The sequence below is a fragment of the Leopardus geoffroyi genome, chromosome D3 (genome assembly GCF_018350155.1).
Source record: "Leopardus geoffroyi isolate Oge1 chromosome D3, O.geoffroyi_Oge1_pat1.0, whole genome shotgun sequence".
Lineage (NCBI taxonomy): Eukaryota > Metazoa > Chordata > Mammalia > Carnivora > Felidae > Leopardus > Leopardus geoffroyi.
This window is the reverse complement of record NC_059339.1, coordinates 17,966,898-17,978,610: the sequence shown is the minus strand read 5'-3', so window position 1 is coordinate 17,978,610 and position 11,713 is coordinate 17,966,898. Positions and strand designations below refer to the sequence as shown.

The following is an 11,713-nucleotide window of genomic DNA, read 5'->3' as shown; positions in this document are numbered from 1 at the left end:
CCGCTCCACTTTGTTGAGGCACAGCAGTAGCAGCAACAGGTACCATTTGTGGAGGGCTCATCACAAATTAGGCGCCCTACCTAATATATTACTAAGCTCAAGGAATCCTTCCAGGGAGTGACTTCTACAGTCCCTGCTTTACTGCTAAAGAAACTGAGGTCTAGAGAGGGTAAGTAAGTTGCTGTTCTAGCTCTTTTGGTTCAAGGTGGACCATGATTTACATAACACACATTTCTGAGGCCAATGCCTAAAATGAAAAATCCCTCCCTGCGAATTGCAAAGATGCCTTGCTTTGTTGATTCAGTTCCTCGGGTCCAGTTTCCCCAAATCTTGGTATTTCAGAGCTTGGTATTTCAGAATGGGACTCTATTAACAGGACAGCTTCACGCGAAAGATCAGGAAATTTTGGCCTGAAGAGGCGAAGGGAACTGACCTAGGACACATCGTCTGAACAGCAGCCAAGATGAGACTCGAATCCACTGCCCTTTGGCCTGGCTGGCCCAGTTATTAAGCAAACGGGTGAGGGGCTTTGGCCAGGAAAGAGAAGGGAAGGACCTTGTATCTTTTACTTCCTCATCTGCAAAATGGGGTCAAGATGGGACCTCCTTGAGTAGTGGTGTGGCCCAGTCCAGGGACAGCCACCCTGTGCTAGGAATGCAACAATGGAAAGTGCAGGGCGGGCCTGAGCGCTGGCAGTCCCCCGAGAGTGGAAGTGGGAGGGGGCGATGGCAGCAAGGACAGAACTTCGGAAGCCAGAGGCGCGAGTTCGAGAATTCGGGGCGGGGCTTAGAGGTTTACGGGTTTAGCTAGCAGTGGGCGGGGCCCGTGGGATGCTGAGACTAGGGTGGCTGGCCCGTGGGTGGGGCTTTCTAGAAGCGGGGCGCGGTTTCGTGGGGCCGCTGGGCCAGTTCGGCGGCTACGAGAGGGTAGGCGGGCTTAGGGAGCCCGGAGGCCGGCTAAGGGTGTGGTTAGGGCAGTGGGTGGGGCTCAGAGGAGCTGATGTTCCGGTTTGGAGAGGCTCTGGGAACCTTTGAGGAGCTGGAAGATGTGGCCCCGCAGAGCCAAGCGGGTCAGTGGGCGGAGCTCTAAGAATGCGGCTCCCCGTTTTGAGGAGCAGCGGGCGTGGCCCTCCGGCTAGTTGACTAGTGGGCGGTGCGTGTGCTTCGGCACCACCTTCCCCCGCAGCCCACCCGCATCCCTCGGCGCGACCAGAGGGGGCGCTAAGGAGAGTGGGGCGTGGAACGAGGGGTGGGAAGTGGGCTTCCCCTCCCGGAAGTGGGCGTGGCGCTCGACAGCCTGAGGACCCTCTGGTTGGGCGCGGCGCGGCGCGGGGGCGGGGCCTGCGTGCGGCGGCGGTGGCGGCGGTGGCTGCCCGCGCCCCTCCCCCGCGAGGCGCTCAGTGCCAGGCGGGAGGCGGCAGCGGTTGGAGGCTACGCCGGGCTTTGCAGCGGGGACTTCGGCGGCGGCGGCGGCGCCTCAGGCACTTCGGCCCTGGTGAGCAGCGCGCGCCGGGCGGGGCCGCTCGGGAGCGAGCCGGCGGGCCGACCGGCCCTCTCCGCATGTGCCGGCGCCGGCTGACAGGAGCCGGCGGGGCGTGGAGCAGGGCCCGGTGGAGGGGAGTGGGCTGTGGTGGGCGCGCGGGGCGCGGATTCTTGGGTCGGGGCTCCCCCGGCCGGTGTGCCTCGGGTTGCAGCCGGGGCTGCTGGCCGAGGTTCGGGACCGAACCCCTTGGCCTGGGGAGAGAGAACTGGGATCCCTTTGGGAGGCGGCTGCCCAAGGGAGGCTTTCAGGGCTCCAGACCCTTCCCGGCCGGGTGAGGAGCCGCGGGCTGAGAGGGGACGGGGCTGCCCGAGGAAGGATTTGAGGGGCTGGGGACTCGCCTGGCTGGGTGGGGCCTGGGGTGGGGAGGGGCTGCTCGGGGCCAGGGCGCCCAGCCGGGGGGCCCCCCGGGCCTGGGGGCGGGGTTTGAGCCGCCCTGGGGAGCCAGTGGGTGGGGGGTTGGCCGGGGCCGGGCTCACGTGGGGCCGGGGCAAGCTGGGGCCCTGCGTGGGAGGGGTAGAGGGCGGCGGTCTGGCCCGAGGACTGCTGGCTGTGGGTGCGAGGCCAGCGCCGGGCCCTGAAGCTCTAGCTCGGGGGTCGGGAAGGGCGGGGCACGGCTGGAGCTGGAGTAACGTGGGTGGGGGGCGGCTTGGGAAGCGGACGAGCCGGGCGGTGGGAGCGGCGGGCTGGAAGGGCTGGGACTGGTGGGGGGTGGGGGGTGTTGGTCTCGAGGAAGAACTGAGCTGGCACGCTGCTTGCAGGGTCGGGGGCCAGGAGCGTCTGAGTGAACTGGGTGATTCCGAGATGTGCTCCCCCAATAGCGGAGCAGCTGGCGAGGGACGCAGTCAAAAGGAGCGAGGTGCAGGTGGGGCTCCGCTGCGCCTAAATGACTGGGGATGAGGTCAGATGTTGAGGGTGGAAATGCAGGAACCCAGCTCTCCCGCCTGTCCGCACGGGCGCGTACACACCAGCTCTCCGTCTCCCAAATGATTTGAATGTGTTGGGGGAAGTGGCAGGCTGCAAGGGAGCGCCGAGAAGAAAGGGGCTTCCTCTTGGAGGGAGGCGCTGGCCCTGCGGTCCTTTTTTGGGAGCGTTCAAAGGGTTTTTTTTTTTTTTTTTTTTTTTTTTTTTTGATCGCTGGAAAAGGAAACGTAGGCTTTACGGCATCATGGTTTAGAATCACATCCTATATTTGGCCTTAATGTAGGCTGCCCTTGTTTTGTGGTGTCCAAAGTACTTCCTCTACATGTTGGAAACGTGGGATTCAGTGTGAGAAGCAAATTGCAAGTTGTTCGTCTCCCCCAGGATAGGAAGACACAAAGGCCTTTCTTTCCTGTAAGACGTTTAAACAATTGAATATAGTGCGAGGTTTTAAACTGGTAATGGGTGGTGAATGTCTTTAGTTTCGGTAATAGTTATCACAAAATATTAGGCCCTCTTACCGCAGCCTTCCTGCCTGGGATTACGTTCTAAAACAGTACTTGTAGGGCTCTTAGTCACTCCATATAATAATGCATTTCATTGTCCTTATCTGGCAGAACTCTCTCCTGACACCAGGGCCTGCTAGAATAGACAAAAACATGATTAAGTATAAGCAGTTGCTTTGTACCGTCTGTTCATTTGTGAAGGCAAATAGATATCTGTTTATATATCTTCACTTTCTGCATTCTCTGTAAAACTGAAGAAATGGGAAAAATCTGTTTTGGACTTGATTCTGTGTATTTCAGAAAACTAACTTTAGGAAACTAATTTTCTTTTCAGAGTGGAGGTACATTTCAGAGACACGGTGTTTGGGTGTGAAGTCTACTAGTAGTAACCCTGGGGTCTGAGAGGTTGCATAAATATGTGGAGGCTGGGAATGAAATAACACTGGGAATTGTGTTGTAAATTAGGCCTGATGTTCAGTGTTTTGTGATAGGTGATAGTCTTGTGTACTGAGGATTGAACAAAGATTGGTATAAAAGTCGGGTACACACCTTTTTGACAAATCCACAAGGTGCCTTTTCCGTATTTGTTTTTTATTATTTGTGGAAGGTACATTAAAACCTGATGAATTTCTTTTTAATTTTTTAAAAATTTTTAAACTTTTTTTTTTAACGTTTATTTATTTTTGAGACAGAGAGAGACAGAGCATGAATGGGGGAGGGTCAGAGAGAGAGGGAGACACAGAATCTGAAGCAGGCTCCAGGCTCTGAGCTGTCAGCATAGAGTCCAACGCGGGGCTAGAACTCACGGGCGGTGAGATCATGACCTGAGCTGAAGTCGGACACTTAACCGACGGAGCCACCCAGGCGCCCCAAGCCTGATGAATTTTAATAGACACGTACTGGTGAGCTATCACTGCACATAGTATTGAATGTGCATGGTCATCTGTTACTTTGCAGATTGTGCTAATCAGCATTTATGTCTATTAATTTATATATGGTTTAGAATTAGGTTCAGGGTGGCAAATAGTAGTTTTTAAACACTTTATTTTTTTTGATTTACATTTTACGCTTAATGCACCTGTCACTTTTGGGATCCACTTCAACCATGAGGAGGAGAGTCACTCCAGTGCCTGTGAAATGGAATGTTCAAAAGGATAAATGATAAGTTCTCAGTTATGTGACTGGGAATGTGGAGATTCAGTTCTTTATAATGGCAGATTGTTTCTTAATGCTTTGATTTGTCACAAACTGGTACTTTAGAAACAGATATTGTTACCTGGGCTGTTTTACCTTTGACTTTTTCAGAGGTGAAACAATAATAAATTGCGGTGCAATACATGTTCGTTTTTCATTTGGTGACTTGCCTATGTTATCCTGTTTCTGAGTTAAAAAAAAAAAAACTGTTTTCTGACACTTCTCTGTCTTTTTCAACTTAAGATGCCTTTTCTGTATTAAAACATGGAAATCGTCATGAATATTTCAGTATGACCTAGTACCTAGAATCTTAAGTAATAGAATCTCTCTGGGTTTTCTTTGCCCTAGTTTGGATCCTTTAAAATGAGTGAGCAAGATTCTATACTCCTTTTTGAGAGCTTGTTTGTATTTTAATAGTGCATCACAGGATCTTTTCTGCTTTATAACTGCTTTTTGAGGTAGAATTCACATACTGTACAATTCACCTGTCTAAAGTGTACAGTTCAGTGGTTTTTATTATTTTCACCCACAATTTTAGAACCTGTCCATCAGTCCAGAAAGAAACTCCAGACTTATTAGTGGTCTTCCAACCCCCCCATTCTCATCCCTCCCCTGCCCTACGCAACCGCTAATCTACTTTCTGTCACTATGAATTTGCCTGTTTTGGACATTTCATGTAAATTTCATATAAATCATTCCATACTGGTCTTTTTGTGTCTGTCTTTTTCAATCATAATGTTCTCAACATTTGTGTTGTAGCCTGTATCAGTACTTTATTCTTTTCTTAATGGTCGAATAATATTCTATTGTATGGATATACCGTGTTTTGTTGATCCATTCATCCGTTGATGGACATTTGGGTGTTTTCCCCTTTTTGGTCATTATGAATAATACTGCCGTATGAACATTCCTGTACAAGTTTCTGTGTGGACATGTTTTCATTTCTCTTGAGAATTGCTGGGTCATACTGGTTACTCTGTGTTGAACTATGAGAGGAACTGCCAGACGCTGTTTTCCAAAGCAGCTGCATCATTTTACAATTCCACCAGCAGTGTATAAAGGTTTCAGTTTCTCCACATCCTTGTCACATTAGCTGTTCTCTTAACTTTTTGACTCTAGCCATCCTAGTGGGTGTGAAACTTTTTGACTCTAGCCATCCTAGTGGGTGTGAAGCAGTATCTCATCGTAGTTTTGATTTGCATTTTCTGATGGCTAAGGATGTCCTGCATCTCCTGAAGTCATCAGCAGACAATTGTATATTTTCCTTGGAGAAATCTCTGTTCAGATGTTTTTCTTATTTTTAAATTGGGTTCTGTTTTTATTGTTATGAGTTATTTATACATTTTAGATTATATAGTGCCTTATCAGATGTATGATGAGCAAAATGTTTCTCCAATTCTGTGAGTTGCCTTTTCACTTTCCTTGATGGTGTCCTTTGAAGCACAAAATTTTGGTAACATTCAATTTGTGCATAATTGAGTCAGAATTGATAATGGAGTTAAAAATTGTTTAGACCCCAAATCACCTCATCATCAGTATCTTGGTTGTATAAATTAAAAGCCAAATGTGAAAGAGTCAGGGAAAGATTAAATTAGTTCTAGATCAGAAAGGGTTCATCAGGAACATGTCATTCCCCTGCGGAAATCCTCCGGTGGCTTCCTACCTCCTCGTCTGTGGTTAAAGTTCAGGCTTCTTCGTGGGGTTGTGGATCGAGGTGTCTCCGATTTCAGCCTGCCTCGTCTCTCATTACTCTCCTACCTATGTTTTCATCGTTGCTGCCACTTCCCCAAACATCCCAGCCTTCGGATCTTCTCGCGATGAGCTCATTACTGCGCACCCCCCATTCCTTCCATCTGCTGAGTGCCACTTGTCCTTTGGGAGCCTCCTTCCTCATCCCTGCAGGCAGACATTGTCCTTGTCTTCGTGCATCCTCCATCCATGACTACTGTCTGCTGCTACAAGGAGCTGGACCTGAACTCGAGCTTCCTGTCTGAGAGGCGCCTTCCATAGAAGGCAGGATGCGAGAGAGAAGTTCACTTGCAAGGCAGACCGGGTTCCCTTGCTCACCGCTTGGTCTCGAGCGCCTGTTGGGTTGTTTGCTGAATGAAGGGTGATTGAAGTTAACTGGAAAGATCTTGAGGTCAGCACACGTCTCGGATTGTTATACACGTCTTTGTGGCCTGGGCTGAAGTAACGCGAAGTGATTCCCCTCTGCCTTTCTGGCACCCAAGTCCTGCTGTTGCCAAAAACTTGCTCAGACGTAAAACCAAGCGTTTGAAGCATTTGTCCAAGGGCAGAACATCCTCGCAGGTTCTCTCCCCTTGGTGACCAGCGGTGACTGGTGCACAGCCTTCTCAGTAGGACAGATGGCCAGGGAACATTTTTAGTTTGGTAGGATTTACCACGCCAAATGGAGGCCAGCCCTGCTGGTGTGGAGTCGGTCAGTACTGGAACTACCTCTGTGTATACCTGATAACGGGTGTAAACTGGGTTTTCAGGGCACACGCTTTCTTGCTTTTCATTCTTTTTCCCCCTGCTCTCCTCTCTCAGAGCATCTGACTCAGGTAGTAGTCTTTAGTTATATTTTGTGTTCTTATGTTCATTTTTAATACTTTCATTGAAAATACTCCACTTAGCATCTTAAGAATTAGGAGAAACCAGGGGCGCCTGGGTGGCTCAGTCGGTTAAGCATCCGACTTTGGCTCAGGTCACGATCTCAGGGTTTGTGAGTTCAAGCCCCGTGTCGAGCTCTCTGCTGTCAGCACAGAGCCTGTTTTGCATCCTCTGTCTCCCTCTCTCTCTGTCTCTCTCTGCCCACCCCCCACTCAAAAATAAATAAACATTAAAAAAAAATTAGGAGAAACCAGTCGGCTTTTTGGGGAACGTTTCTTTTGTGTGCGTGTTCTATTGAAGTGGTTGGCTTATGGTAAGGGAGTAAAGAAAAGAAAAATTTCTTCGTCTCACTGGGTTCTCATCTCTCCCTTATATAGTTGAGCTGCCACAGAGTTTTGTATACAAAGAAACTGAGGAATTGAAAGGTGCAGGCCTTTAGAGCTGGACCGAGCTGGGTTTCACCCTTGGCTCCACTTTTGAATAGCTGTGACTGCCAATCACCTTACCTCCCTGGGCCTGTTTCCTCTTCTGTGGTGTGGAGATGCTAATGGTGCCTTGTTGTGTCATCAAGTAGACAGTGAATAAGTTTGTGTTCCCTCCGTCTTCACTCTTCATGTCTGTTAATGAATGGAACTGGGGAGAATCAAGTAGATTAAGTTTAATACATTTCATTTCTGATACTAAGCTATTAACGTATGAATTCCTACTCCCACCTCAGCATTTTAGACTTCAAATCAAAGTTGAATTACTGAAGAGGGGGAAAAAAGTCTAATTTTAGGGTAGGAAGGTAATATTAAAGATAAGGCAGGTTTGGTTTGGTTTTGTTTTTGCCTTCTGTCTGAATTGGAAATGTCTATTAGACAAGCTTCTCTTACTCAGGCCTCCCTTGTATTCACTCTCTGTCTATTTTGAGGAAGGTGGTTTAGTTCCTGGAAAAGACTGATCTTTTTAGGGTTTGGAAGGAGACCGTGCTGCGGTGCTTGAGATAGATGGTCCTCTGGTTATGATGTGAATGGCAGCATTGTGATAAACTGTAACATTCTGTGTGGGAAAAGAGCCTCAGTAGTTTCATGGGATGCTAAATGGGGCCTGTCATTTGAATCTCACATTAATAACGAAAAGAGTTCCTCCTGTTTGCCACAGTAAAGAGAAATTAAATCAGATCAATACAAAGGTCAGGGTGAGAGAAACTGAGATACAAAGGGAGGTAGGAAGGCTTATATTTTGTATGGCTAAAGATAATACTTTCACAATATATGTCCTCCCCCTTTAGGGTCATGAAATCGTCTTACATTTACTTTTTAAAAATGATAAAAACGGATCATACGTAGACCTGTATCTTACCACCTTTTTAAGAATATATCATTTTGGGGGCATTTGGGAGATTATTTCTCAAGTCCAGAAGCCCTTATTCTGGACTGCACACGAGGATCAGCTGTAGACCTTTATGAATACAGCTGCCTGGGCTTGTCCTCCCTGGTGACTCTGAATCACAGCCAGAGTGGAAAGTACCTTACTGGTCTATTCCACATCTTACAGATGAGGGGATTGTGGTCAGGAGCATGAGCGATATGCCCATGACAGGCACTTAACGGTCCCTTCCCACCTCCCCCAGCTGTCTTCCACCTCTTTCCATGTGTAGTGTGAATTCATTTTTAGAGTTGGTGGTGTTGATTTATAGTGTTGTGTGAAAAAAAAAAATTTTTTTTTTAGACGCTGTGAACCTGGTGTGCCTTCTCTTTTTAGTCCTTGACTGAATGCACCAGTTCCCTCTTGACTTTCCACCACGGTCTCTTGCCAGATCTACTCACAGAGGTTTTACTTCTCCAGTTTATCACCGCTGTCAGTGTTTGTACCAGTGTTTGTGTGTTTTCTCATGTCTTTAGATTGCACATGAAGCTTGGTCCAGATTTTTCGGTTTGTTTTTTTTTTTAATTTTTTTTTTCAACGTTTATTTATTTTTGGGACAGAGAGAGACAGAGCATGAACGGGGGAGGGGCAGAGAGAGAGGGAGACACAGAATCGGAAACAGGCTCCAGGCTCTGAGCCATCAGCCCAGAGCCCGACGCGGGGCTCGAACTCACGGACTGCGAGATCGTGACCTGGCTGAAGTCGGACGCTTTAACCGACTGCGCCACCCAGGCGCCCCTTTTCAGGTTTTTTAAGATGCGTTTTCGGGGAACTTAAAAATACACTGAATCTCTTGGATAAGCCTTTGTTAGATTTGATTTTCCTAGTTTTAGTGTAAAAAAATCCCTTTTTACTTCTTCAATCTTCTAATCTGACCGTTAGTAAGCAGTAGTTGTAAGTATCGCAAAAGTTTCAAAGGCCAATTAACATTGCAGAGATGCCTTTGCTTTGTGTCCTGCCAGAATAATCGGCACTACTAGGCCACGTGTAGATGAAGATGCTAATTTTGAGAGGGGCAACACGCACCCGGTACTGGAACTACACAGATTGTAACAGGCAGCGTGAAAACTCTTCGGGATTAGCGGTTGACCACAGCTTCACGGTGCGGTCATTCTGTCTCCACAGAACCGAGACATTCTGGGAATCTCGGCACCTGGCAGTTTGGTGCAAGAGCCTTTTTTGCCCCATTGTGGAATCAGATGTGTGTCCCCATATTCTGACAACTGCTGAGGTCTTTATCCTGAATGAACAAAGCTGTCATTTTTCAGTTTCATGAAAGGCCATAAACACACGTGGGAAAGTAGCGTAGGGGGAGTGAAGCCTTTGAGAGGGTATTTTCCACTCTGGATATTTTAGGGGTTCTTGAAAATAATTCACAAGCACCCCCTCCTTAGCACAAATGTTTAATCACTATTGTTTGCTTACTGCACATGAAAGATACTTAAATTCCTTTTCATTATGGTCAAGCATTCTTTTCTGGTTAAAGATTCTAATTCCTTCCATTCTTAGGAACTTAAAGAATTGAGGCTGACTTATTAATATAAAAACTCAAATGCTGCCTGAGTGGTGACTGAGACACACATGTAAACTTGAGTTGTCATCTCCCTTAAGCAGAAGGGTTTATTGGGAGACTCATCACTTTACAAGCTAGATGGCGAATTAATTTTGCGGTTAGTGGTGTCTTTAGCTTAACGTTGTCATCCTAGTTTTTCTTGGCAAGCCAGAGTGCAGCCTCAGCCAACAAGTGCTGGCCGTAGCTCTTTGGGGTGGTATTTAATAAGATGCTTGTTGTCTGTTTTAGAAATAGAGTAACCTTAGACTTCCTTATTTGAGCCACTGCTTACAGTGCTACTATAGGAAAAGGTAAGTTGGAAGGTTTTTTGTTTTTGTTTTTGTTTTTAATACCTTGAGACTTTCAGTTTGTTCTTAGGCAGTGCAGAGATATCTTGCATGCGCTGGGCTGAATTACATGTCAAGTGGAACAAATAATGCATATTACCTGCAAAGGATAGTTGTGAACCGTGCGGTTTTCTAAAACCGTGGAGAGCCCAGCTGCAGTTTCTGTTTTGTAGGCGCCGTATACATTCAGTCCTCAACCCAGAACTGGGTTGTGTTCCAAAGTTGAACTCAGTTATTTGGAACTCAGATGGCATGGCATTTTTGGTATGGAGTCAGTATTATAAGTGGTGGGTAAGTTTCCAGCCTAGACTGAAGAATTCTGTTTAATTCATAGCACAGTGTTTTCAACTTTTTTTTTTTTTTTTTTTTTTAAAGTTTAATTATTAGAGAGAGAGAGAAAGAGAGGGAGAGAGAGAGAATCCCAGGCAGGCTCCACACTGTCAACGCAGAGCCCGATGTGGGGCTCAGACTCACGAACCATGAGATCATGACCTGAGCCAAAATCAAGAGTCAGATGCTTTAACTGACTGAGCCACCCAGGCGCCCCAGGGTTTTAAACTCTTAATGGTGATAGTGGAATCCTAGATCGTGGGAGCTGGGAGTCATGTGAAAAAGAAGGAAGGAGCCATGTTCTTCCCCCACCAGCCTGTGTTGACATCTAGTGGCCTTTTGCCCCAGCAGTCCTCTGTGTGCTTCATCCATCTTTCTTAATTTGAAACTTCTCCCCTGTTTAAGCTGATCTCCTTTAAGCAGTAGTAAAGCAAATGATTCAAATGCATTTTCACTAATGTGTTCCTGGGTGGCCACAGTTATAACTGGACTACCACTGTTGATCAGTGCCAGGGTGACGAAGGGCTTTCATTATATTATTTTTCTCACATCCCTCAACCCTTTCCGGGGTACAGTATTAATATTTTTAAAAAGGAGATTCCTTGTGATAAATCGTCTCTCTGAAATTGTGGCATTCAGTCAGCGTAACAAGGTTTGGAGGGGAAAGTTGAACTGATGCATGTGGGATCAGGCATGGCCCATGTAGAGGCTGGCCCCGGTACCTGCAATCAGGAAGAAGCCCTGCCCGCTTTTGAAAGGTTCTTCCTGTTACCTCTAAAACAGTTAATCTGGTAAGTTTTGTGTTTTTTTGGCTTTTCGGCCCCCCCCCCCTTCCCGAAATACTCGTGATCCCTTTTTTTTTTTGTTTTTTTCCATTTGGAACCACTCTTGAAAGGGTCTTAGGTTTTAGCACTGACTTGGTTGCTTTGACCTTTGAAAAGGGGATCAGGGCAGGGTAATGGCTGTAAATTGGGTTGGCTTATACTGGCTAGAGCTAGGCATTGATCTCTCTATATTTCCATTTCCTTGTAAACTTTTTAAAAGTAGTCTCTATGCTTAATGTGCAGCTCAAACTCACAGGCCCGAGATCAGGAGTTGCATGCTTTACTGCCAGAGCCAGCCAAGCACCCCTTGAGTGTATAATTCTTAATACTGAATTCTGTGTGGGGACTGAGCTCCCCGGGAGTTGAGAGGGCAAGATATTGGAGGGTCAGTATCTATGGGACACAGGGTTGAGGTCCTGCCCGAGGGTGTGCAAAATAGCACTTGGCTGATTTGGAACAGGTGTAAGAGAGGAGGAA

General features: G+C 47.2%; 1 protein-coding gene across 3 annotated transcripts in view; it reads left to right on the top strand.

Moving 5' to 3' along the window:
- The first annotated feature begins 1,228 nt into the window (after positions 1-1,228).
- Positions 1,229-11,713, top strand: part of CORO1C (coronin 1C) — a 77,091-nt gene continuing 66,606 nt past the window's right edge. The window contains exon 1 of one of the 3 annotated variants that reach the window (XM_045458253.1): positions 1,229-1,494. Coding sequence is in view for 1 of the 3 variants with exons in the window: in XM_045458251.1 (XP_045314207.1) it covers positions 2,344-2,404 (61 nt within the window). In the remaining 2 variants the exon portion in view is untranslated. Of the gene's footprint in view, positions 1,495-2,055; positions 2,405-11,713 lie in introns of those variants that run through there. The other 2 variants (XM_045458252.1, XM_045458251.1) reach the window with 2 other exon arrangements.